This window comes from Phocoena sinus, chromosome 8, assembly GCF_008692025.1.
Source record: "Phocoena sinus isolate mPhoSin1 chromosome 8, mPhoSin1.pri, whole genome shotgun sequence".
Classification (NCBI taxonomy): Eukaryota; Metazoa; Chordata; class Mammalia; order Artiodactyla; family Phocoenidae; genus Phocoena; species Phocoena sinus.
In genome coordinates, this window is record NC_045770.1 from 97,045,529 (window position 1) to 97,072,844 (window position 27,316).

At 38.0% G+C, this 27,316-nt stretch overlaps 1 protein-coding gene across 1 annotated transcript in view; it reads left to right on the forward strand.

Annotated features, from left to right (window-relative positions):
* The window catches only part of C8H11orf49 (chromosome 8 C11orf49 homolog), a 189,595-nt gene that overhangs the window by 17,615 nt on the left and 144,664 nt on the right, over positions 1 to 27,316 (forward strand). Inside the window, 1 exon segment of the mRNA XM_032640346.1 lies at positions 19,296 to 19,398. Coding sequence (XP_032496237.1) covers positions 19,296 to 19,398 — 103 coding nt within the window.

The window sequence follows — 27,316 nt, forward strand, 5'->3', positions numbered from 1 at the left end:
TTAAAGTCCATATAAGAGGAAAGATAACCTAACTAAATATTCAGATTAACAATAATTTAAGCTTTGCAAATTAAGATATTTTTGAATTAGTTAAAACAGAAAGCTTTATACTGGGATGTCTGCTAGGAAATTGGTCTTTTTTTGAAGGTGGCATAGTCTCTGGAGAGCAGTTTGGCAACGCATACAAGAGCCATAAAAATCAGTATATCTTTTGATCCTAAAGCCCTACTTCTGGGAGATACCTTAAGGAAGTAATTCAAAAGAGAAAATAAATTGTATAAAAATGTTTATAGCTACATTATTTTTAATAAAAAACTGGAAATAATCCAGAAGCAAATTGAGGTAGATTAATACAGTAGAATATTATATTATTATATCATTAAATAATTCCTAAGAAAACTATATGTGTGTGTGTGTGTGCGTGTGCGTGTGTGTATGTGTGTGTGTGAAAAAGCACGTACAAATTTTTTTTAAAAAGTAGAACTCAAATATAAACCTATGGATTTTGGTGAAAATGAGAAGGGACCATAGAGATATGTAAATTCTTGCTATTTTAAGATAAAGGAATTCTGTGTTTAAATAATGTTTTTTTTTTTAATTTTTTTTTAAATAATGTTTTAAAATGCAATAACAATATTGATTTCTAATTTTAAAAATGTATTAAACTAGATGGCCTATTAAGGTTACTGTCAGCTCTATGCTTTTATAATCTTAAGAAAGTGACATTGAAAGTCATGTTTCTTTGATCTTTTCCTTCTCTCTCTAGCACCATTCATATCTTTCTCCTTAGTTTAATACTTTCCTTAAACTAGGTCCATTAATGAGTCTCTGCACTGAGTCATTTTGTTTTGAGAAGACAAAGTATAAATTCAGAGAAGTAGAAGAGAATGCAGTAATTTCATTCTCCATATCTATTTGTATTAACTGTTACAAAAGCAAAATGTTTACTAATGCTTAATCAGGCTTCCAAATAGTTCTAGAGAGTATCCTTCTCCCCCATAATCTAATGAGGAAAATTCAGTTTGGAGGGGGGTGAAATACCTTGCATAATGCCCCATGGAGCCATCTATAAGACAAGGATTAGAAACCGGGGCTCATGTAACAAGACCCTCTTGCTCAGGCTGTTAGCCTGGGGGCCTCTCTGTGGGATGGCAGTGCAGGGCTGGGATCAATTCACTGTTTAAGAGCTGGACTAAAGGTCAGTTCACCTTTCCTTGAAGGGTTGAATTATTTGAGCAGTATAAACTTCCTGATAAGAGATTTCTGGAAGCAATTGTAAAAGTGGCTTATACCACCAACAGGTGGAACTAGATGGAATCTGACCTAGGCTGTCCAAAAGTGCCGCCCCTCGTTTGTTCATTTTCCTCTCTAGTGCAAAATGCAGGATCAAAGGAAATGGTGCTGTCATCAGTTCTAAAATTGAACAGAATGCTTCCTCGGTTAGTAAATGGAAAAATTAATTTTAAAATGTCTTTATGTAAGTTCTGTGAAATACTAAGATACTGACTTGTGATCTATTTTTCAATCAAGGTATTTATGTTCATATTAATTATTATTAATCATGGTCATTTTAAAATTTGTGACTATCTCTAAGAATTTCTCTAAGAATTATCCACTGTGATTCAGTGGGTTATGTTTACACTTAACGAGATTAAAGTTCAAGTTTCTGCTCTATCATTTATAAACTGAATGACCTTGGGCAATTTCATCATTTGTAAAATGGAGAGAATAATCCCAGCCTTATCTGACTCCTAGGTTGGTTGCAAGGTTCAATGAGATAATGTATGTGAAAGTATTTAGTAAACTTTCAGGGGCATTACAGATGTTACTGTTCAAGTCACAAAAGTCAGTAAGACCTTACCGTGTTTACAACAATGGTCCAGCATTGAAGAGAACAGTACATCTCTTCAGATGCTAGGATAATGTGTGGAAACACTTTATGCTAGCCTAGCATGCACTAACCTAAATCAATGGATAGGCCAGTGAGCCTCCTGATTGGTATGTTAGTTTGATCCCTTCATTTATACTTTTGGGCAAATACATGGATGTTTTATGTTTATATTAGGTTTGTCTGAATACAATAGAAAAACCTAAAATAACGTGGTTTGATCGAGTTAGATGATTATTTCTCTTTTGTGGAAAAGAATTCTGAAGATGGGCAGTCCATGGCTGATGTGATATGCTCCAAGGTGTAATCAGGAACTCAGGTTTCGGTCTTTTTACTCCAACATCCTACCCATAGATTCCATCTTTTGCCTCATGATCCATGAGGACTGAAGTAGCTCTCTGTTATCTTCTGAGGTAAATAAGGGACATCTTTCAGCTGAATTAGTTCCATTTAGGGACTTTCTAGAAGACCCGCACCATATTGTGCCTATATTTTATGACTTAATCACATGACTAAAGCCTAGCCGCAAGAGGAGCTGAGAAATGTGATCTTTATGCCAGTGGCCATGTACCCAGGTAAAAATTGGAATACGTTTCTAGAGAAAAAGGTTACTAGAGTCAGCAGCTAGCAGTCTCTGTCACAGCATTATATAAATATATGGATGTTTTCTGTTATGAACTGCCCCCCCCCACCCCGTCCCCAACACACAGACGTACACACACACTCGCATGTACCTCACATTCACGTAAGTGCTGCCTATTTCATTTTGCTTGTTTCCTGGGTAAATTAGTCCATTTCAGTTATCCTGTACCCAGGAATCATGTCAATGCATGGTGATTGATGCCAGCTTTTGAAGAGTAACTAGTTGAGGTCATTAAGCAAAAGGTTCTGTGGCCTTTTTTCAAGGCAGCCAGTTGACCAGTGGAATGAATTGATTATGTGTATGCTCAGTACTATGCTTGATGCTGCAAAATACGCATAGGGGGTATAATACAGACTTTTCTTCCTGTAGTTTGGTCTTAGTGAATGGAACCATCATATTCCCAAATGCCCAAGAAAGGAACCCAGAAATAATCCTAAATTCTCTCCCATCCTTTACCTCTCATCCAACCAATTACCAACTTCCATTGATTTTTCCTCTTTTGCTTTTATCTGTCATTCCCATTGCTACTTCCCTAATTCAGGCCTTAACTCTCTCTGACCTGGACTATTTCAACAACTGCCCTACTTCTTATCTGTACCTCTAATGTTTCTCCCTTCAGTTCTTCCACACTGCTTCCAGAGTGATCTTTCAGAAATAGTAATCTGATTGTCACTCTCTTGCTCAAAATCCTTCAGCGGTTTCCTGAAATCTGTGCTCTTTTATCAGACCCTTTATGGTGATGATGCTGTCTGGCCTTATCTCTTAGCAATACTCAACTATTCTTAGCTTTCCAGATCTACCATGCTTTACACATCTTGATGCTTCTGCATGTGCTGATATGTCTGTGTTACATATCTCTCCTCCACTTTTTTTTTATTAATTAATTTATTTGGCTGTATCAGGTCTTAGTTGCTTCACTCGGGATCTTCATTGCGGCACACAGGATCTTTCATTGCAGCGTGGGGGCTTCTTTAGTTGTGGCGTGCAGGCTTCTCTCTGGTTGTGGCACGCGGGGCTCAGTAGTTGCAGTGCATAGGCTTAGTTGCCCCATGGCATGTGGGATCTTAGTTTCCCGACCAGGAATTGAACCCGGGTCCCCTGCATTGGAAGGCAGATTCTTAACCACTGGACCACCAGGGAAGTCCCTCCTCCCTCCACTTATTCACCTGGAAAATTTTTTCAGATCCTTTGAAACACTCTTTCTCCCAGACAGATACAGGCACTCTTTCTCTTTACATTTTTTACATATCTCCTTTATAACAGTTATCATACTATATTGTCATTGTTAATTTGTGTGTCTGCTTCTCCAGTAGATGGTAAATAAACTCCTCAAGGACAAGGACCATGCTTAGGTATTAAACAATTATTAAACAAAAGGATGTCTTCAATTGTATTGTAAGTGAGTTGGGGATACTCACAGATGAAATAAGTGGAACACTATTAAGTCAGCATGAAATCAAGTGCTATGTAAGAAGTAATAGGAGTTCAGGAGGAAAAGGAGATCACTGGGGATTGGAGGAATTAGTCAAGGAATCAAAATGAGTGTATCTCCTTAGGGAGATAGCAAAGTTCTTTGGGCAGGGAAAACTGAAAATTCTAGGGATATATTTTTATACTTGGCAATGTTTGTATAAAGCAATATTTCTAATGTCAAAACATTAAATTTTGAAAAATATAATAAGTAAATAAAAAGAAAGAAAAATGAGAAAGGAAAAACCCTAGGAAATACAAGGGGTATATTGGTTTAATTTTGAACCCTCTTATCTATAAATGTCTTTAGTTCCTTTTACTTTAGCCTTTTCTCATCTCTGAAGAAATCAAAGTCCTATTGTATAAATGCTTTATTAATAATACTATATCAGTTATAAGAGTCAACATTGTCTCAACCTGCAATCTTTTTAGAATGTGTGTATACATACACAGTATTAATACGTGTTTATTATATATATATATATGTATAGACTAGGTAATAGTTCAAAACATATAATAAGGCATACATTGAGAGGAATTGTTCTCACCCTGTCACATTTTACCATTTTCCTCCTCTCATATGTTCTGTAGACAACTGCTTTTATTTTATTCAACCAGCTCTTTTAAATCCATTTGATATGATTATATTTTGGTTCTCCAAGTTTCCAGTACTGTTGAGGTTTGCCATTTTTTCCCCCTGAAATAGCCTCCTTCTTTACTTTTTTAGAATACCCTCTTTTTCTGCCTTTTATCATACAGGCATGTAATAATTTGCCTCATCTGATTGTCTTCCAGTTAAGAGTTCAGTATAATTCAGTAATCTGATTATCGGTACTTAGATTATCTTTCAGCCCAGCGTTATAGGACAAAAACAGTTGTTTTATAATTGTTTCTGAATTATGATTGGTACCAGAGGCCTGAATGGACTATCAGTAGGATAGAAGGCTGGATAATATCATTTGACTATTACTTTAAAAAAGTTAGGTCCATTCAGGGAGTATGAAAAAAATATTTGAAAATAATTCAGTTGCTACCATGATTCATTTTGTTTGTTTGTTTTTTAATTTATTTATTCACTTTTGGCTACATTGGGTCATCGTTGCTGTACGCGGTCTTTCTCTTGTTGCGGCGAGCGGAGGCTACTCTTCGTTGCGGTGCACGGGCTTCTCATTGCGGTGGCCTCTCGTTGAGTGTGGGCTCTAGGCACGTGGGCTTCAGTAGTTGTGGTGTGAGGGCTCAGTAGTTGTGGCTCACGGGCTCTAGAGCGCAGGCTTAGTAGTTGTGGCACACGGGCTTAGTTGCTCTGCGGCATGTTGGATCTTCCTGGACCATGGTTCGAACCCGTGTCCCCTGCATTGGCAGGTGGATTCTTAACCACTGCGTCACCAGGGAAGCCCCTCCTTTTGTTTGTTTGTACAAAGAAAAACTTTGGCAATGTGGTTATAGATGGAAATATGGAGAACTTAAGGGATGCATTTGAGCAAGCCCAAAGACTTTCTATTACTGAATCAAGGGTAAAAAGAATGAAGAATGACTTCAATTTCTGTATCTCTAAAATGACTGGGGTTGAATGATACGATCTTAAAGTCTTTCTACTCCTTAAACTTTTATAATTCAGGAGCAGTGGTGAGAATAGTGACAAAGTGACTGGCTACTGATTCCAAGTTAGGTACAAAAAGAGAGGCCAATGGAACAATCTGTGGAAGGACATAAGTGATTTCATGTCCTGGTGAAGCGGAATATTGTGTTCAGTAGAAGTTGAGGAAGACAAGGAATTTTCGGGTTGGAATTTGATAGATCATCATTGTGAAAGAAAACTGACCATGTGTGTCTAGGAAGAGAGATTTGGGTGCTGGATTTTTTTTTTAACGTGTAGGCCATGAACCCTCAGGGGAGCTATAGATGAGCCTTAGGAGGTTCTTGAATGTTCTAAAATTATACACAACATATTAAATTATATCCATTTTTCTTTGAGGAAGCATTTGCAGCTTTAATTAGATTCTTATCATGACCTAACAAAAAGCCACTCACTCTTAAAATATGAATGATAAAGACTCCAAGTGATTAAAATGGAGAAAGAGTAATAATACACTTCAGTGGTCATGCAGTGGATGAATATAGTCATTGTGATATTTTCAGAGTAAGCTGGATTTCAATCACAAAAGACACAAGTAAGGGGTGAGAAAAATACAAAGAACAGAGAGAAATTTGTCATTAGACAGCTTTGAGTCTTGGCTTGCCATTATAAGCTGTGTGACCTTGGGCAAGTGAATAACCTTCAAAAACCTCAATTTCCTCAGTTGTAAAATGGGGATAATAAGTATCTACCTTAAATGGTGGATATGAGATAACACATGGTAAGCACATAGTATAGTGCTTGGCACATAGTAAGTATTTGGTAAACCTTTCCCCTCACAAGGTTTTAAATTTTCTATATTTATTTTAAGGTCCTTATTGTAGGTTTCACTGGGGAGGGCTGGTCCTTAGTAAGTCCATCTTCAGAGAACTACTCAGTGATGCTTACACTCAAGATTATATTAAGTGGTTAGTCTAGAGGCTCTTTCCAATGTAGATTTGCAAGCTGGGTGTATAAAAGTCAGACACTAGACTTGTTGCCTGGCAGCACGTGTCCCTGAGTGGTAGTACATGGCTTGCATTGTAATGTCATCAGTGCAGGGGCCAGCTGGCTGGACATGTACTGCCACATAGTCTAGGGACTCCATTCCTCAACGAAACAGCAGCCGGCACTAGGGTTAACAGAAAATGACAAACCAGGCATGGATGAGGGAGGCGCCAGTAGAGCAGCGGGATGTCCTTTGATTTGCTTCTGTTATTTGCATGTCTTTCTTGTGATGTCTGTGAAATGTTCAGAATGACAAAGTTTTTAAAAGACCTGCTGACTCCGCCTGAAAAATGTGAAAAACCTCCCGTTTAGAGACCCATTATGTCCAGCTAGCCTGCATTTTCTATATCTTTTCCTTCATTTTTTATTAATGCAAACATTTGCATGAAGACAGAACCTTTGTTTCTTAAAGAGTTCATCTGCTCCTGCTGCTTACTGGCCCTGCCATGCAAGAGCACAACAGAACCTTTGTTACGCTTTGAGCAAAGCTGTTTATGAACGGTGGCTTACTGAGAACTGCTTCCTGTGCTGTGTGCTTCCATTTTGTCTAAAAGAAAAAAAGAAAATAGTTCTTAGGAGTGAAAAGAATTTGGACATTCTTTTATTCACATGTTGAATGTTGAAATGACAAGTAGCCCCCAAATTTGTGAGGAACTGGTAATTGCATCGAATGCATTTTTTAACTTTACCTTGAACATAATGAGGCTCTTGGTAACAATAGAAGAGACAAGTACTTTCTCACTGGAATAGAGAGACAGAACAGTAAAAAGGCAACAGAAAGAAGGGTTGAGAACAGGACAAAAATGGCTTCCTGTAAGAACCCTAATATTGTAACAGAATGTGTTTTGGCACTTAGTGTTTCCCACCTGGAAGGCACAGTCCTGAAATGGTTGAGTTGAATAAAGAATAGCACCACAGTTTATAAATAGTGATACATTTTATGTACTCATTCAGTAAATATTTGAATGACTGGTATGTGGAAGACACTGAATGATTCTTGAGTGTTATAGGGGATAAAAGACAAATGAGTTATGGTACCTATCTGTCTTTAAGGAGCAGGAAGTCTAACAAAGGGGGTAACACGTGTAACAGAAATAACTCTATATCAAAGTAGAAAGTGCCATTGGAAATATTTAGAATAGGTATTTAGGAAGTTCAGGAAAAGGAAGGTTGTTTCTGGCTGGGAGATAATCAGGGAAAGCTTCCTGACCAGGTGGCATTTGAGTTGAGCCTGGCAGGAGAGGTAGGCTTGGACATTGCAACATTCCAACATTCCATTAATCATTTGAGTAATAAGTCAAAAATTATGTGGCTCTGGTAAAATAGATCCAAAGCATATTTTTATAGGGTACTTTGGTGTTTTACACCATTTATTCTTTTTCATTTAAAAAAAAGTTTAATTAATTAATTAATTTAGTTTTGGCCGTGCCATGTGGCATGTGGGATCTTAGTTCCCTGACTAGGGATCGAACCCGCCACCCCTGCAGTGGAAGCGTGGGCCCTTAACCACTGGACCACCAGGGAAGTCCCCACACCATTAATTTAGATGATACGTTAAATGATGGCATGAATTTCCTGTGTAAACTAAACTAGGGCCTCTGTCTAGCCTATGCTGTTCCAGTCTTTCACTGCATATAACTTTTGTGCACTTTGGCCTAGGCATCTATAAATATCTATGTTAGCATCCTTTACTTTCATAACAAAAATAGAAACTCAAAGGGATTATTAAGCATTATTGTAGCCATATCCCATAAGCAGGGTGTAGACATAGTTCTGAGTGGGGATTTGACATGTGAGACTCTCATTTGAAAAAGAATCTCCACCTTCATACAGAAGCAGTATCATTCAGAAGAGAGAAGATTGGGAATTCTAAGCCCATGAGTTTTCAGCTGCCTTTAATTAGAACTCTTCTGTATCTTTCTGCCACTAGATTAAATGAGACCCTGTTGCTGTTTTATTGTGAGTGCCAACTAATTTTTATGAAATAGTTTGAATGTAAAATGTCAAGTAATTGATAAGTTGTTGCATTTGTACCTTGCTGCATTAATATCACTAATCTGTATATTCATAGTTAAATTGCATATTACCAAACATAATTGCTGATAATCTGTAAATGCATGGTTTGCCACAAAGGCTACAACCTTTAATGACTATGTAGCACAATTAATTTTCACCCTATAACATTAATACTTCCCTGCCTGACATGACATTATGAGTAGCACATTATGACAATATGATTTCTCCATGTTTGTCAGTTTATAGGTTTTTTTTTTTAATTCATGGTGCTTTCTGGAAAATGGCATTGTTAATTTTTTTTTTTTTTTTTTTTTTTTTATAATTTTTTTTTAAATTTTGCTGTATGCAGGCTTCTCACCGTTGTGGCCTCTCCTGCTGCGGAGCACAGGCTCCGGACGCTCAGGCTCAGTGGGCCCAGCCACTCTGCGGCACGTGGGATCTTCCCGGACCGGGGCACGAACCCGTGTCCCCTGCATCGGCAGGCGGACTCTCAACCATCTGCGCCACCAGGGAAGCCCCTGGCATTGTGAATTTTTATGAGTTGATTTGATAACTATACTGCTCTATGAGGAACTATTTTTGCAAAGCTTTTGTCATGACAGTGCTTGGATTCTTCATGTATCCCATAGATCATAACTATGGGATAACTGTGGGAAACTTAAGTGCTACTTTAGATTTCTCTGCATTTAGGCAGTGCATTTTGTTATGGTCAGCTCTCTGAGTGCTTTAAGTTTGGATCTCTGTAATAGCTTCCTTAAAAAAAAAAATTCTGTAGTTTCTGGCACTTTAATTTGCAAGACTCAAACGTACTAATTCTGTATTATGAGATTTAGGCTGGAAATACTGAAGCAATAAGATTTAAGTACTTAGCCTTAATTGACATCTGCCTCTTTTCCCCCCCACCAGTTTTAGGAAGGAGAAGGGAGAGGAGAGGATTAATGGTTGACTAGAAACTGTTTGAATGTCAAGGGACTCAGCTGTTAACTTGTACAATACCACCGTTGGTTGAAGGAAGTAGACTTTAGTTTTTTGTCTTCTACTTTACATAAAGACCTTCAGTCACCTCTTGTTTTCTGGTTGCCACAGGTGATGTTAACATATGTGTAATGCTTTCTTTGCTCCTGGCTTATCTTTTAGTATTTGAGTTTGACTAGCTGTATAGCAGCAGTGTGGTGGTTTGGGTGTCCAAATGCAATGTATTAGTTTTGTCTGTTTTATAACTGTTAATGTAAAAGATCTTTCCTTAATTTGTACATTTGTTCTTAGAAAATTCCATTTGATACATATGCTCCGTAACTCTTTAAGGGCTGCAATATAGCGTAGTGCAGACCAAAGGCCTGGATTCAAATCCTGTCTCTGCTGCTTACCAGCCCTTTAACCTTTAGGTAAATTACATGTCTGAGTCTTCCTTTTTTCACCTGTAAAATGAAAATATAATAAAAGTACCCATCTCATAGGATTGTTGTGAGCAGTAAATGAATTACCTATAAAATGCTTAGAATGCGGTCTTTCATAGAGCTTAATAAATGTTGGCTGTCATTTTATTATATTTATAGGTTTAGCTACCATTAAGCAAACTCCATAATGATCAAGAGCTATTAAAAGAGGGAGGCCTCCTGCATTTATATAAAGGATATTTCTCAAGATATTGATCTGCAAGTTGTGATTCATTTACAGTTTTTTTCTGGGGGCCCAAAGTTAAACTTGACATGCAGCTGTTTTAGATTCAGAGCTAGTTAGTGTTTAGAGAAGCTTGATTTTGGGTTAACACTTTTACTTTATTTTTCTCCACCGCAAGTTTTAAATTTCTTTTTGTATTATACTATGTTAATTGTGAACTCACAACTTTGGTAAGGGACATAATTAGCTTAAATTAAATATCATACCAGAACAAAATATAGGGTAATAGGTTTATACACTTGGAGTACAGAAGGCCTGTTTGAACAAGACGCAAAGCACAAAGGGCACAGATAAATACTTTTGATTACATCAACATTTTAAACTGTGCAATGAAGGGTACCATAAACAAATGAAAAGAAAACCCATAAGGTAGAAAACCCATATTTGCACATATACAGAATTAGAAAAACCTCCAAATCAAGAAAGAAAAAAGACAGCCAGAGAGGAAAATGGGCAAAGGATATTAGCAGATTATTCACAGAAGAGAAATACAAGTAACCATGAAAATATACTTAACTTTATTTAATTAAGTAATTAAGAAGACTAAACTATTAAAACAACAGTGAGAAACTATTTTATAACTGTTAAATTGGCAAAAATCACAAAGCTTTAGTGAAAACAGATTTTCTCATGGTGGGGAGGAGTATAAATTGGAATAACCCTTTGTAAAGCAACTGTGTATATCTAGTAAACATGAAGATGTGGAAAAAGGGGATTCTTGTGTACTGTTGTTATGATTGTAAGTTGGTATAGCAACTATGGAAAACAGTACAGAGAATCCTCAAAAAATTAAAAATAGAACTACTACCATGTGATGCAGCAATTCCACTTCTGGGAATATATCCAAAGGAAATAAAAGCACAAAATGGAAAAGGTACCTACATCCCCATGTTCATAGCAACATACTTAACAATAGCCAAGATAGGGAAACAACCTAAGTGTCCATTGATGGATGAATGGATAAAGAAGTCGTGGAAAAAATACACACACACACACTGGAATATTATTCAGCCAAAAAAATGAGGAAATTGGGCTTCCCTGGTGGTGCAGTGGTTGAGAGTCCGCCTGCCGATGCAGAGGACATGGGTTCGTGCCCTGGTCCGGGAAGATCCCACATGCCTCGGAGCGGCTGGGCCCGTGACCCATGGCCGCTGAGCCTGCGTGTCCGGAGCCTGTGCTCCGCAACGTCAGAGGCCACAACAGTGAGAGGCCCACGTACCGAAAAAAAAAAAAGAGGAAATCCTACCATTTGCAACAACATGGATGGCCCTTGAAGGTATTATGCTGAATTAAATAAGTCAGAAAGAGATAGACAGATACTCTATGATCTCACTTATATGTGGAATCTAAAAAAACCCACCAAACTCTGAAAAAAGAGATCAGAGATGTGGTTGCCAGAGGCAGAGGGTTGGGGGAGGGAGAATAGGAGGATGGTGGGGGTGATGGTAGGACAGGGTGCAGATTTCCAGGAATAAGGTAAATGAGTCCTGGGGATGTTAAGTACAGCATGATGACTGTTGTTAACGCTGCTGTATGATGTATGGGAAAGTTGTTAAGAGAGTAGATCCCAAGAGCTCTTATCCAAGGAGAAATTTTTCTTTTTTTCTTTTCTTCTTTCTTTTCTTTTTATTGTATCTATATTTGAAGATGGATGTTAGCTTAACCTATTGCAATAATCATTTCATAGTATATGTAAATCAAGCCATTATGCTGTATTTTTAAACTTACACAGTAATGTATGTCAATTGTTTCTCAATAAAACTAAAAAAAAAAAAACAACCATGAGGATATGTGCATCCTGTGACATGTCCATTCAATTTTGAGATATCTGCCTTAGAAAAACTCTTGCACGTATGCACAGGAAAACAAGTACAAGAATGTTCAACCCAGCACAGTTTGCTATAGTGAAAATGTGGGAACAACCTGAGTATTTATTGATAGAGGAGTATTTACCATTGGCAAATAAGTTGGTTCCATATTGTTTCATAAAAGATTTCCAAACATGGTTGAGTGAAAATAGTAAGGTACAGAAAAGTATATGTCATTTACTTAAAAACAAAACCAGGCTCACAAACTGTGTGTTTATATATTTTTTTAAGTACGAGTACCAAACTGATTGGGAACTGGGATTGGTTTTTAACTTTTTCTATATTGTTTGAATCTTTAAAAATAATTAAATATGTAATTATAAATAAACATTTTTTAAGTTTAAAGATCATGCCAATACTTTATCCTATTTACCAACTGAAGTTTCTTTTCTAGTATTAACAATGGAGAGCCAGTGTTTTCTAGATAATACAGTGTAAAATGGGACACATTGTAGGTTCTTAGCTTTTTCTTATTTTGTTTTGTTTTTGTTTTTGAGAGCTAGGGTTGAAGTGGAAGGGCATGGGCTTTGGTGTTAAATCTTAAGTTTGAATTCTATCCCAGCCATTTTTTAAGACTGAGCAGGTTCCTTAACCTCTCTGAGCTTCAAAAAAGTCTATTTCCTACCTCATTGGGTTGTATAAGTATTGCATGTGCTGGTTTTCCTCATTTCCCCATCTCTTTTGGTCAAAGGAAATTAGTCTAGTGTGGTCTGAGATCAAAGATGGTCTTGTATGGGTGATAAAATATTTTACCAGAACATACTGTGTCCCTGGATCAGGACATACCAGTAAAGATGGAGGATGTAAATAATTAGTTTTAGAGGTTTATTAACTTTTTAAACCATTAAGCTATCTATATGTACTTAAGATCAAATACTACATCATGTTAGTGATTTATATATGATATTAAACTTGAAGCTTCTAAACAGTTTACATGACAGGTCGTTGGTTAACAGGGTTACTTTTCTAATCTCAGAGAACAGTCTTAATTTAATTCAGCACTTATTTGTGCCAGCCAGCATCTAAATCTCAAGAGGCTTCAAAGACAAAAATGTGTCTCAAAAGGACTCTGGTAAGGGAGAAGAAAGTCAGATTTAAAGTTGAATATATGTATGTACTCTGCTTTTCACTTACACTGCTCTTGCTCTTGTATCTATTAATATCACATATTGTAATTCATGTGAATATTTTCAGGGGAAACTTGTTTATTCTAATACAGGGACTCTGTATAAAATACTAATATAATAAAATGAGTGGTCTCAATGATGTAGGTAGCCTGTCAAGCAAAAATTTTCAAATGGGACCCCTTATCATTTAATTGCAAAATAAATAGCTAATACTTTGATGGTATTTATGCTTGGGAAGAGAGTAAAAAGAAATCGTTTTGGACTTTACCCGTATGAATTAGAGCCTCCTGAGTAATTAATGGTTAATAAGTGAACGCTTCCCACAAGTTTAAAGGCTATAGCTGAAATGGGTATAGATTATGTGTATTATCATATGTGTAGGGTTTTATATAGCCCAGGAATCCTTGAAGAAAATCTGTAAACATCCTTGGTTAGATGAGCAGAAGTTTAAATAAGTGAGTAGGGGGCTATAGTAGGTTGGCCTCTGGGTGTTCATTAATGTTGAAACCCAATGTCTTGTGAGTTGTGATGTCTGGGAGGGATATGTAGTAACAACTGTAATAAAACAACAATAATAAACATAATAGCTAATGTTTATTGCATATTTACTATGTGCCAAGCACTATGCTAAGGTTATTACATAAGTTATTTTATTTACTCCTCACTACAACCTTAGGTGGTAGGTATTATTTCCCAATTTTACAGAAAAGGGCAGAGAGATTAGGTAATTTGCTTCAAGTCACACAGCTAATAAGTACCAGAGCTAGAAATCAAATCCAGGTCAGCCTGACTCCAGAGCCATGTTCTTAACCATTGCAATAAATTGCTATGTTGTTTTAATCTGTAAAATTAGTATGTAGCAATAATAACATAATCATCAATATGTTACCTTCTGTGTATATCAAATGTATTCTAAAGAAGCAGTTTATTATTAGACATATTCTTTTTTTTTTTTTGCGGTACGCGGGCCTCTCACTGTTGTGGCCTCTCCCGTTGCGGAGCACAGGCTCCGGACGCGCAGGCCCAGCGATCATGGCTCACGGGCCTAGCCGCTCCACGGCATGTGGGATCTTCCCAGACCGGGGCACAAACCCGTGTCCCCTGCATCGGCAGGTGGACTCTCAACCACTGCGCCACCAGGGAAGCCCTATTTACTTATCTTTTACTTAGATATTTCAGTGCAGTGCAGTCTGAGATAAGCACTTATAGCTTCAGTACACTGCATTGAAATATCTAAGTAAAAGATAAGTAAACACTGTATGATCTTTATATGAACCTTGTGAGTGATGCTATCTGAGCAAGACATGGACTTTTGGGCCTTAGTGTGGATTTCAGAACAATAGAGCATATTGGTTCATGTCAGAAAACTTAATCCTGGTCTTGTGGAAATCACAGCAAAGCAGAAGAAGAAAAGCCAATCTGAAATGCTTTTCCTTTTCCAAGAGGGCAGCTAAGGTGCCCAGATATCTTTGCCCTCCAGGGGTGCAGGTGTGCAGTTTTTATTCTTTAATCATTCACATAAATTAAAGCTTATTCTTTTGCATTTAAAAAATAACAGGAAATGACACCCTCCATGTTTTATTGCCAGACAAGAGCTTTGAACTTCTGTCTTGCTGAAGTTTGGTAAAGTACAAGGATTTTCCATGGCTGGGTGGTACCCTTAACCACAGAAGGAACATTGGAATGATAAGAGCTGCACATGAAGGAAACCACTAGGGAGCAGCAATTTAGAGAGAGCTCTTTGCACTTGGCTTGTGTGAAATTCTTGGGGAGGAACTTCTTCCTACCTCTGCTGGCTCTTCTTAGCTCCTTCGCTTCACTCACAGATGAAAAGAGCACTAGGACATATATACACTACCAAACGTAAAATAGATAGCTAGTGGGAAGCAGCCGCATAGCACAGGGAGACCAGCTCTGTGCTTTGTGACCGCCTGGAGGGGTGGGATAGGGAGGGTGGGAGGGAGGGAGACGCAAGAGGGAAGAGATGTGGGAACATATGTATATGTATAACTGATTCACTTTGTTATAAAGCAGAAACTAACACACCATTGTAAACCAATTATCAATAAAGATGTAAAAAAAAGAAAAAAAAAAAAAGAAAAAAGAGCACTAGGGCTTTCTGTTTCTACTTTCCAAACTAGGAATGGGTGGAGTGAATACTTTGTGGTGGGGTGGTTCTTCGTAAGAAACTTTGAAATTTGGGGACAAGTTTTAACTTCACACAAATGCTGATTAGCATGCATACCTATGCAGGTGGGGACAGGATATAGACACACTCACATACACACATATGAATTCACATGGACACAAGTAGACCACATCTCTCAGATGATTTTACTATCAACATACACCCCTGCTTTTGTGCTCTGTGTAAAATGAAGATCATATTTATTTCTAAAACTGACTAGAAAGTGTCAGTGATGAGGCGGTGTGGTATATAGTGTTAAAAGCATGGGTTCTTGGTAGGACACACCTTGGTTTGAATCTTGGCTTCTCTTCTCACTAGCTGTGTGATCTTGAGCAAGTTACTTTAATTCCATAAATCTCAGTTCTCCCGTTTGTAAAACAGAAACATGATCAAAATTTCTATCATAGGGTTGTTGTGAGGACTAAATAAAATCATGCGTGTAAAACAGTTAGCACAGTCTCTGGCCCACTGTTCAGTAAGTTGCACAGGTCCTCAACATTGGTAGAGCTGTTATTATCATTATTATGTGTAATATTAAACTCTAAATGTCTGATTGGTAGCTGAATGTTAAGTAAGTATAGTCCTTTATTTATATTTGTTTTCTTTTTTCCTTCCCCTCTCCCCCCCTGCTTTTTTTTTTTTTTTTCTCATGCAAAGTCTGTTTTCCAGAAAAGTCCTCCTTTTTTTGAGGAGGACGAAAGTACTTTGATTTTAACTGCTCTGAAAACATTTCTCCCTTAAAGAGCTTTCACACTGACTTTTAGTCCCTGGAGCTAGGGAGGAGAAGCAGCAGGATTTGCTTCTAAGTAGAGCTCTTTCATTTCTACCATCAAAAAACAAAACAAACAACCAAAACAAAAAACAAAACAAAAAAACAAACAAAAAAAAAACCCCTAGTCTTGTAGTAGCCTTAGGTAGATCTAAGTCATAAAAGCCTATATAGCCCGAGGAAGAAATCTTTTTGTAAGACCAGGATAAGTGAGTGGAATAAGGGAAGGAAACTCAGAGGTGAAAGCATACCTGATTTTAATGTTGGTTTAGCCATTTTTTCTTCCCAATTTCATACATGCTTAATTATAAAACAATTAATGCCAGAAATCATCTTTTTTTTTTTTGGCCATGCCACGTGGCTTGCAGGATCTTAGTTCCCTGACCAGGGATTGAACCCAGGGCCAACAGCAGTGGAAGCACTGAGTCCTAACCACTGGATGGCCAGGGAAGTCCCAAGAGATAGTCATGTATTATCTCACGACTTCACTGTCAGTTTTGGCCATTTCTTGGCGAAATAGTTTTCCAGTTGGATGAACTGTTGCTGAAGCACTGGTTTTGTTTTCACATCTTTTTCTGAGGTCAGGGTTAGAGAATGTTTGTGGTAGCTGATAGTTGTTAGCTTTGGGAAGCACTCATATTGATAGAATAAGTCATGGAATGTAAACATGTCATTCATCTGGACTTTAGGCTGGTGTAAACATGGTGAAACTTTAGGTAACCACTGTCAAAGACTCACTTGAGTAGAGCTTGGGTAGATAAACTTATTTGCTTTATAATCTCACTAAACTACCAGGACTTCAGGAATGTTTTTTTGAAGTACCCATTTTACAAATTTTAGGTAATTCTTTCATATTTTCCTGAAGGATGAAAATGTGAAAGAGGCAAATGCCCATCTCAGTAGCAACTTTGTGGAACTGCTTTTTGGCAGGGTATTTATTACTTTTGGGTTTTTTTGTTCTTACTGTTCCAGACGAAAGTTGTTTTGTTTTGCTTTTTTGTAAAAAATAGGATGGTAAATGGAAGTACTGAATTGGAAGTTTCTATATGAAGTGTGCCAGGCTACTACTGTTATACCTAAAGACAAAACTCAGGGAAGGGGAACCAGCATTTGGTGAGCGCCTGCTATATTAGAAGCTCTGCTGTATTACTGAAGTAAACCTCCAATAGCCCTTTGACATAGCTTTTAATAAAACATATTATCAAGAAAACCAGGTATTGTGGTTTATGAATAGTAACGGTATTATTATCCACAGGAAATAGGCTTGCAGAATAATTTGCTCAAGGTCACACAGCTAGCATTTGGTGGGGCTGAGAATGGAACTCAAGTGTCTTGGAACTCCAAAGCCCAAATTCTTAACCAGTGATTCTTAAACTACATCAGAAACATCAAGGGTACCTGTTAAAAATTACTGGGCTCCAGTTAGAATTTTAAGGTCACCAGTCTGAGATATTGTCAGATGATCAATCTGTATTTTAACAGGGTGTCTCAAGTGATTCAGATCAAGAAGTTGATTGACCATGTTTTGAGAAAGAATTAAATTATGTTTCTTTCATTACTTATATGTGGAATCTAAAATATGATACAGGGACTTCCCTGGTGGTGCAGTGGTTAAGAATCGCCTGCCAATGCTGGGGACATGGGTTCGAGCCCTGGTCCGGGAAGATCCCACATGCCACAGAGCAGCTAAGCCCATGCGCCACAACTACTGAGCCTGCGCTCTACAGCTCACAAGCCACAACTATTGAGCCCACGTGCCACAACTACTGAAGCCCGCACGCCTAGAACCCGTGCTCCACAACAAGACAAGCCACTGCAATGAGAAGCCCGCACACTGCAACGAAGAGTAGCCCCCGCTCGCGACAACTAGAGAAAGCCCGCATGCAGCAGCGAAGACCCAATGCAGCCAAAAATCAATAAATAAATGTATAAAAAAATAAAAATAAGTAAAATAAATTATGATACAAATGAACTTATTTACAAAACAGAAACAGAGCCACAGACATAGATGACAAACTTACAGTTACCAAAGGGGAAGGGGGAAGGGATAAACTAGGAGTTTGGAATTAGCAAATAGAGACTACTATATATAAAATAGATAAACAACAAGGTTCTACTGTATAGCACAGAAAACTATATTCGATCTCTTGTAATAACTTATAATGGAAAAGAATATGAAAAAGAACATATATATATAACTGAGTCACTCTGTTGTACACCAGAATCTAACACAACATTGTAAATCAACTATACTTCAATTTATAAATAAATTAATTAATTTAATTAAATAATGTTTCTTTCCACACTTGATAAAAAAGAAAACAGGTGCAGATTAAATAACTGTCCAAGATTAAGCTCTCAGACAGAGCCATGATTCTAACCCAGGTCTGTCTAATTCTAATACTCATCACACCCTGTATTACAAGCCCATGATTAAGTCACACATTTATCCGTCACAACAAATGTAGAAAACATGATTTCTGATAAATTGGGCCACACAGATTTCATGGTCTTATTATTTACCAAGGTTAATAACTTATGACAACTTTACTGAAATCTTCATGGTCCTTAAACTTTTTCAGTGACTTTTTTTTAATTAAAGAATTGAGTTTTCCTTGCAGTCAGATCATCCATGTTTCAGGCATAGAATCATTACTCCCTGGGATAAATTTCTGGGACATGCAGAAGTGGAAGAAGGTGGAAGGAGGTAGGAAGAAAGAATTCCCAGGTGTACCTGCTAAATGGTGCTAAAGCTCCTCACCCTAATCACTGAAATGAAGAGTGAAGGGTTGATACTAACAGCCAATCACATGGCAATAGGTTATGTTCTACAGCGTCTCCCATTCTGCCCATTGAGACTAGCTCAGTTAGGGCCAGCAAGTTTGGTTTGCCTATTCCAGTCCACTTCCTAGAACAGAACAAACACCTTGATTGACTTCCATGGCCTACTGGGATTGGAAGGACTTTTTTTTTTGTATCCCTCTCACTTTCTCTTTCTGTCTTTGTTCGTTTGTTTTTTGTAGCCCAGCGCCATGTCCTCACATACATGGAGGATGCAGTATGCCAGCTGCTAGAGAACAAGGAAGATATTAGCCAATATGGCATTGCCAGGTTCTTCACTGAATAGTAAGTACATGAGTGCTTTGCCTATAGCGTGGGCCCAGAGGAGGCTTTTGGAAGCAGGCAAGATACATGAAAAGTAGAGCAGGGCAATGCTGATTATGTAGTGGCAGTGACTGCCTAGACTGATTGAGGGCTGCCCAAACAGGTTTTGGAACATGCCTTTGGTGCAGCTAGTTTTGTCCAATGATAAGTCTCATGAGTGGTGATAACTATAAAAGTTTAACTGCTGCTTGTTTGATCTATTAGATCTGTTTTTTTAGGTTCCTCTTATAATTTTTAACTTTCCCTGTTATTCAGAATATTCACTCTGATATCCTTTAGTCAGTGTTCCTTTAGGCCGTGATTTTCTTGGCTGGCTTTTTTCATGGAAATGCTTAGGGTGATATTCTTGTGCAGTTTTCTTTCTATAGGAGGCTGTGTCAATCACTTAATGATTTAAGATTATTTCTAGAGGTAGGACATCTTTCCCAGATTATATCTTTGAGGAGTAGTGTTTCTTTATAAAGTATGCTTGGAGTGTGTAAAAGTCAAAATGATTATTTTTTAATTTATTAAAAAATTGTTTTCTTCAAGTTATAATTTCTTCAAGATATAATTGACGTACAGTACTAAGTTTAAGGTGCATGGCATAATGATTTGATTTACATACATCATGAAGTGATTATCATAATAAGTTTAGTGAACATCCATCATCTTATATAGATAGATAATTAAAGAAATAGAAAAAAACGTTTTTCTTTTGATGAGAGCTCTTAGGATTTACTCTCTTAACAATTTTCATTTGTAACATGCAGCAGTGTTAATTATATTTATCATCTTGTACATTATTACATCTCTAGTACTGGTTTATCTTATAACTGGAAGTTTTGCCTGCCTTTATGCAATTCCTCCTATCCCCCACCCACCTCTGATGACCCGAAATCTGATCTCTTTTTCTATGAGTTTGTTTGTTTTTGAATTATTGACCTATAACACTGTTAGCTCCTGTTACACACCATAGTGATTTGATACTTCTATGCATTTGAAACTGATCACTGCAATAAGTCTGGTTGTGATAGTTCACCATACAAAGATATTACATAGCTTTTTGTTTTTGTTTCTTTTTTAGGTATTACATAGTTATTGACCATATTCCCCACACTGTACATTTCATACCCATAAGTCATTTATTTTGCAACTGAAAGTTTATACCTCTTAATCTCTCTTACCTATTTCTTTCTTCTTGGTATCACAGAACTGTTTTTAGGCTGAATGAAATAATCAGTTTAAAATACCTTGGTCTTCATGAAAGGATATGCTAAAGAAATACAAAAAATTATTTTTATTACCAAAATGCCAACATATTTATATAATCATTTGTTTTCTTTTTCCTTTTTTTCTGGTTATTGTAAGCATTCTAAAAAAGGAAGAATACGGCTTCCCTGGTGGCGCAGTGGTTGAGAGTCCGCCTGCCGATGCGGGGGGCGCGGGTTCTGTGCCCCGGTCCAGGAGGATCCCGCGTGCCGCGGGGCGGCTGGGCCCGCGAGCCATGGCCGCTGAGCCTGCGCGTCCGGAGCCTGTGCTCTGCAACAGGAGAGGCCACAACAGTGAGAGGCCCCCAAAAAATAAAATACCGCAAAAAAATAAATAAATAAAAAAGGAAGAATAGCCTCTTATAGGCTTCTGCTTATGGTGCATCATGAGCTCAAGTCCATCCTCCTTGAAAACAATTTTATTTTCCTTTCTGTTCTCCAGAGGTTCCTTGAAGATCAGACATCTCTTCTTTTTTTTTTTTTTTTTTTTGCGGTACACGGGCCTCTCACGGCTGCGGCCTGTTCCGTTGCGGAGCACAGGCTCCGGACGCGCAGGCCCAGCGGCCATGGCTCACGGGCCCAGCCGCTACGCAGCACGCGGGATCCTCCCGGACCGGGGCACGAACCCGCGTTCCCTGCACCGGCAGGCGGACTCTCAACCACTGCGCCACCAGGGAAGCCCCCAGACATCTCTTCTAATGGCCTTAACTTGGGTTGCTGTTAGGGGAATTCTTGACTCCCCCTAGCTCTTTTGCTGAGCTATAAGTCTTGCAAACAAAATCTAGATTTCTTATGGATTGGAATTTCAAGTTCCTGGGAAAAACAGGCTTTCCAGGATCAGAGCTGGTCCTTTCTCTTCTCCCAGTCTTCTAAAGGAGGGTGAAGTAGAACAAGGAATGTCACTTGTTCTCGAGGTATGGGGCTGACGCAAATGAGGTGGACTGGGAATAAAGACTGAGATTGAATAGCCTTGCTTGCTTTTACAGAACTGACAAGCCTAGGGGTCAAGTTTCTAGGCTATTTAATCTGTACGAGCACCCTTGAGGCTCCTTGCCAAATGAAATATGATTCTTCTGGGGACAATGCTTCTTCCTGGCTTTTTTCATTTTACTCTATTCCCCCTCCCCCATCTCCTTTATAAGTCTTTTCCCTACTGTGCTGGTTCCTTGAGGGTAGGCATCATTTCTTCTTCATCCCTGTATTCCCAATACCTGGCATGATGCTTATTATATGATAGGTGTTAGGTAAATGTTGAATCTACAGCTGTATCTGTATTTTAGGTTATTGCATACTATCCACTCTTATTCTTGGTCTTATTATGAATAAGGACCGTCTCTTGTTCTTTCTCTCTTTTTTCTTGATTCTTTTTGATAAAGTTCTATATCCTGCCATCTAAGAAGCTGTATACTGGAATTCTCTGGCGGTCCAGTGGTTAGGACTCCACACTTACTCTATAGGGGGCGCGGGTTAGGTCCCTGATCAGGAACTAAGATCCCATATGACGCGCGGCACGGCCAAAAAAAGAAGCTGTATACCATGTATGTAGCACTCCAAAAGTGAACCCACTGGTGTATGTAACTAATACCGAACTCTAGTAAGGCTTATAACTGTTTCCAAATGCTATTGACTCTAGCTTTTATCTAGCAGTACACTGTTGGAAAAAAAAAACTTAAGACTTTTTTCCACAGTGCTGATAGAAATCTAGTTGCCAAGTGAGCAGTTTCTTGTCCTTAGAAAACTAAAAATTACATAATCTATGTGAATGGCACATACCTGACAGTTTTTAAAAATAGATCTTTATTGGAGTATAACTGCTTCACAATACTGTGTTAGTTTCTGTTGTACAACAAAGTGAATCATCCATATGCATACATATGTCCCCATATCCCCTCCCTCTTGAGCCTCCCTCCCACCCTCCCTATCCTACCCCTCTAGGTCATCGCAAAGCACCGGGCTGATCTCCGTGTGCTATGCTGCTGCTTCCCACTAGCTATGGAACATTTGGTAGTGTATATATGTCGATGTTACTCTCACTTCACCTCAGCTTCCCCCTCTCAAGCACCCCCCAACTGTGTCCTCAAGTCCATTCCCTATGTCTATGTCTTTATTCCTGCCCTGCCGCATCAGTACCATTTCTTTTTTTTTTTAGATTCCATATATATGCATTAGCATACAGTATTTGTTTTTCTCTTTCTGACTTACTTCACTCTGTATGACAGACTCTAGGTCCATCCACATCACCACAAATAATTCAGTTTCGTTTCTTTTTATGGCTAATATTCCATTGTATATATGTGCCTCATCTTCTTTATCCATTCATCTGTTGATGGACACTTAGGTTGCTTCCATGTCCTGGCTATTATAAATACTGCTGCAGTGAACATTGTGGTACATGTCTCTTTTTCAATTATGGTTTTCTCAGGGTATATGCCCAGAAGTGGGATTGCTATGTCATATGGTAGTTCTATTTCTAGTTTTTTAAGGAACCTCCATGCTGTTCTCTGTAGTGGTTGTATCAATTTACATTCCCACCAACAGTGCAGGAGGGTTCCCTTTTCACCACACCCTTTGCAGCATTTACTGTTTCTAGATTTTTTTGGTAATCGCCATTCTACCTGACATTTCTATAACTCTAAAACACCATATTGGCCTGAGGCAAGTTATTTTAAGAGGTGAGCCAGCATCAAAGCTCCAAAATCCTTAAAAAAAAAAAAGCAAAAAAACACAAAACTCAACTTGAAAGGTGTGAAGGTGTGCATATATGATTGAATAGGAAGTAGTATTTGGTAGACAAGGAGACCTGAATGGTAGAAGTTCCTGATTTTCCTTTGATTGTGAATTTATCTACTGAAAATCCTTCTTTCGCAGACCTGAATTTTGTATTGATTTATAGAAGCATAATGAAGTGAAAAGAGCTCTGCCCTGGGAAGAAAAAGAGCCCCAATCCTTATAAGTCCTCACTCCATAATCTTGGGAAAATTTCTGAAATTTTTTTTTTTTTTTTTGGGCTGTGTTGGGTCTTCGTTGTTGCGCATGGACTTTCTCTACTTGCAGTAAGCGGGGGCTACTTTTCGTTGAGGTGCGCGGGCTTCTCATTGCGGTGGCTTCTCTTGTTGAGGAGCTTGGGCTCTAGGCTCACAGGCTTCAGTAGTTGCAGCACGCAGGCTCAGTAGTTGTGGAACGTGGGCCCTAGAGTACGCAGGCTTCAGTAGTTGTGGCTTGCGGGCTCTAGAGCGCCGGCTCGGTGGTTGTGGCACACTGGCTTAGCTGCTCAGTGGCATGTGGGATCTTCTCGGACCAGGGATCGAACCCATGTCCCCTGCATTGGCAGGTGGATTCTTAACCACTGTGCCACCAGAGAAGTCCCTCTGAAATTTTCTGGGCTTCAGTTGCCTCAACTGTGAAATGGGTATAATAAAGTCTAATGTGCTAATAAATAAAAATAATGTAATAATTATATAATAAAAAATGTTTTATTAAACTCATACTATGTTTCAGCAACTATAATTCTTTGAAGTAGGTAATATTATTATCTCTATTTTATAAATGAGGAAACTGAGGCTCAGAAAAGTTAAAATAGCTTCTTTAAGTTCACAAGCTAATAAATGACAGAATTAGGAGCCAAGCCTCATCTGCAGTATTACAAAGGCCACTATTCTGTACTGTCTGCAAGTCGCTGTAATGCCTAATGTTGCTGGAGGCCTAAGAAGATAATAATATGAGGTCTCTTCTAGCTATGGTTTCTGGATTCTTTGAAATTTCCCTTATGAGCTGTACTTCACACAGTTTATCACATAGCTTTGTCTGGTGACCTCCATTCATTGCCATTTAAATGTTTTATGTTGTCCTTTGGGAGGGGATACAATTGGAGCTGTCTCTAAACAATAGGAAACATAATTTTTTTTAAAATGTGTTAAGTGTGCACTTCCATCTCTCAGTTTCAAGTTCAGACACTGAGATTTTCATACGATTAATGGTGGATAATTTACCTTTGAGCAATGATAAAAATACTCTTCAAAATTGTTTTTGGAAGGTTTTTCTGCTGATTTTCTTCTATGGATCAGCTTGCCCTCTCACCTGTGCTGTCACTCCTTGGTGCTTGGTGTTTTCCAACAAATCCATGATTGTTCCAGCAAATCTGGATAAGCTGTAAAGCATGAGTAGCTAAGCTGTACTGTGTGTGTGTGTGCGTGTGTGTGCGTGTATGTGTCTGCAAGACTGTGAGCTCGTCAGATCATATTCTTCTGGACACTCTTGAAAGAGGGATACGAAATCCCACAGGATTTTCTTTCATGTTGTATGCAACCTCTACCTCTGAATGCCATCTTTCAACCAATGAAAGGTAAAAGGAATTAATATTTAGAGGTGCCGCTCGAAGGATAGACCAAGTGTCGGCACGGGGTCAGGACCTCTGAAGAAGTACAGACAAGAAAATGAGGCTAGAGTAGCTGTAACTTAGAAACCACAGCAGAGTGTGACCAGGTTCTTGTGGGAAAGATAAAATGAGAAATGTGTTTTTTTAGGACGTTGGAAAATAATGATGAGAGAAAAACAGGCTGAAATCTGAGAATTCCTATCACAATTGGGAACCCTTCTTCACAGGCTAAATTGATAGTTACAACACTGTGGCATCAGAGAGCTTGACCTCCACATACTAATATAGAAAAGAATGATACTCTGTGGTCTTGGTTGGTGGGCCCAGGAGGACTCTTTTTTTATAATCAAGTGTCTTGTTTTTGTTTTTTTTTTAAGTGATGATTTTACCTTCCTAGGGAAGTTTTCAAGTTTTGGTTACAAGTACATATACAGATATCCTTCATTGATGGAAGTTTTTTTTTAAGGATATGTGAGAATATAAGACAGCATTCATTCAGTAATTATTTTTGAGCACCTACTGTGTGCCTCTGTGTATTTGGCAATGAAGAAGATATAGTGGTGAACAAGACAAATAAGGTAATTACCCTCATGAACCTAGCTGTTTAGTGAGGGAGATAGTCAATAAACAAGTAAGCTGACAATGACGACAATAGCTAATAGTTAATAAATACTTGGCATGGTTCTAAGCATATAACATGTATTATCTCATTTAATTCTCAAAATACTATGAGGTGGAATATTAGTATTATCTTCATTTTATACATTAGGAAATTCAGGCACACAAAAGTAACATTCCCTAGGTTACACAGCTGATAAGTGTAACGAGATAAACAACAAGGAAGTAACTAGGATAATGTGATATATAGGATGGCCAGGAAGGCCCCTTGGAGGAGATGGCATTTGAGGTCTTATCCCATGGAATGACTGGCTCATCCCATTTGAGAGCTGATAAGTTATCTCAGCTCAGGTGACCTACCTTCTTTTTGTCCACCTTTATTACCTAGGCTTTCTGTGTCCAAAAAAAATAATTTGATTGATTTTATGTGCTGCTTCTCAGAGTGGAATACCCTTAACAGGCAGTAGTCATAGAAAGCTATCTTACAAGTAATTGGCCTCTCTCATGCACTGCTCATATATAATAAGTAAAAATAATAAAATAATTAGTCATAAAATTATTTGTGTTATCTAATATATAGTATAAATATGGAGATGGAAGTATTTATCAATCTTTGGAAAAAGAACATTAATAATTCCATTGTGAAACATATTATCAGAATTCAGTTGGGAACGTGCATGCTTTTTTATATACTCTTGTAGTAAAAGGTACCAGTCTCAAATTCCTTTTTTTATTGTTTTAATTAGAATAAGTCCATGAAATGTGAACTTCATTAATTCACTCTTGGAGAAAAAAAGGAGATTCCAATAGTGCATATTCTTAAATCACTTAAAATATAACTTAATGAAAACAATGCATGATTATAAAATATGTATTATTTCTTCTTTTTTAAAACAGGTGCTCTAAGCCCTATGAAAGATGACCCACTTCTCTCCTCAGTAATCCAGAACAGTCAGGGTATAAACTTTCAGTTCTAAAATTGGCAAATTTTTTAGGATTATCCACCACCCAGCATTTAAGTAATGTTTTGGGTTCTTCTTGTGCCCATGGTAACAGAGGAGTGGATTTGGAGCAACAAGAAACACATCAGAACAAACTAGGAACTCACTGATTTCCAGGCTCATAGCTTTGAATGAGGGGTGGACTGAAGACTTCTCTGGGCCATTTCTGCTCCATGTTTTCCCAATTTATTGTTATTAAATTGAGTCAAAATGTGGTATAGTGAAGGAATGGTGACTAATCCTATCATTGGCTTCTTCAAAAGGTGTAATACTTCTCCCAGCCTACCCCTCACCCCCATCTTTTTTCCATAGTTCAGTTCTTAGCTGGAGTTGACACATTGTAACAGAAAATAATCCATTTTTCATTGTCAACATCTGGATTCTCAGACTCAGATAATTGCCACGAATAGATTTTGCCATAGCTGAAGCAATCCTATCCTCACTGTTATTGGCCCAGGCATTTCTGTTAAGCCATCATTTGTGAAATCTATAGAGGATTCTGGTTCTTTTCCATATTATCAGAGGTATCTTATAGCAAAAGGACACCAGGGAAACATAGTGGTGAATTGAGAGTCACCAAAATCTATTTTGAAACTTAAAAATCCAGGTTCATTGAGGACATAAGAAGCTGCTTA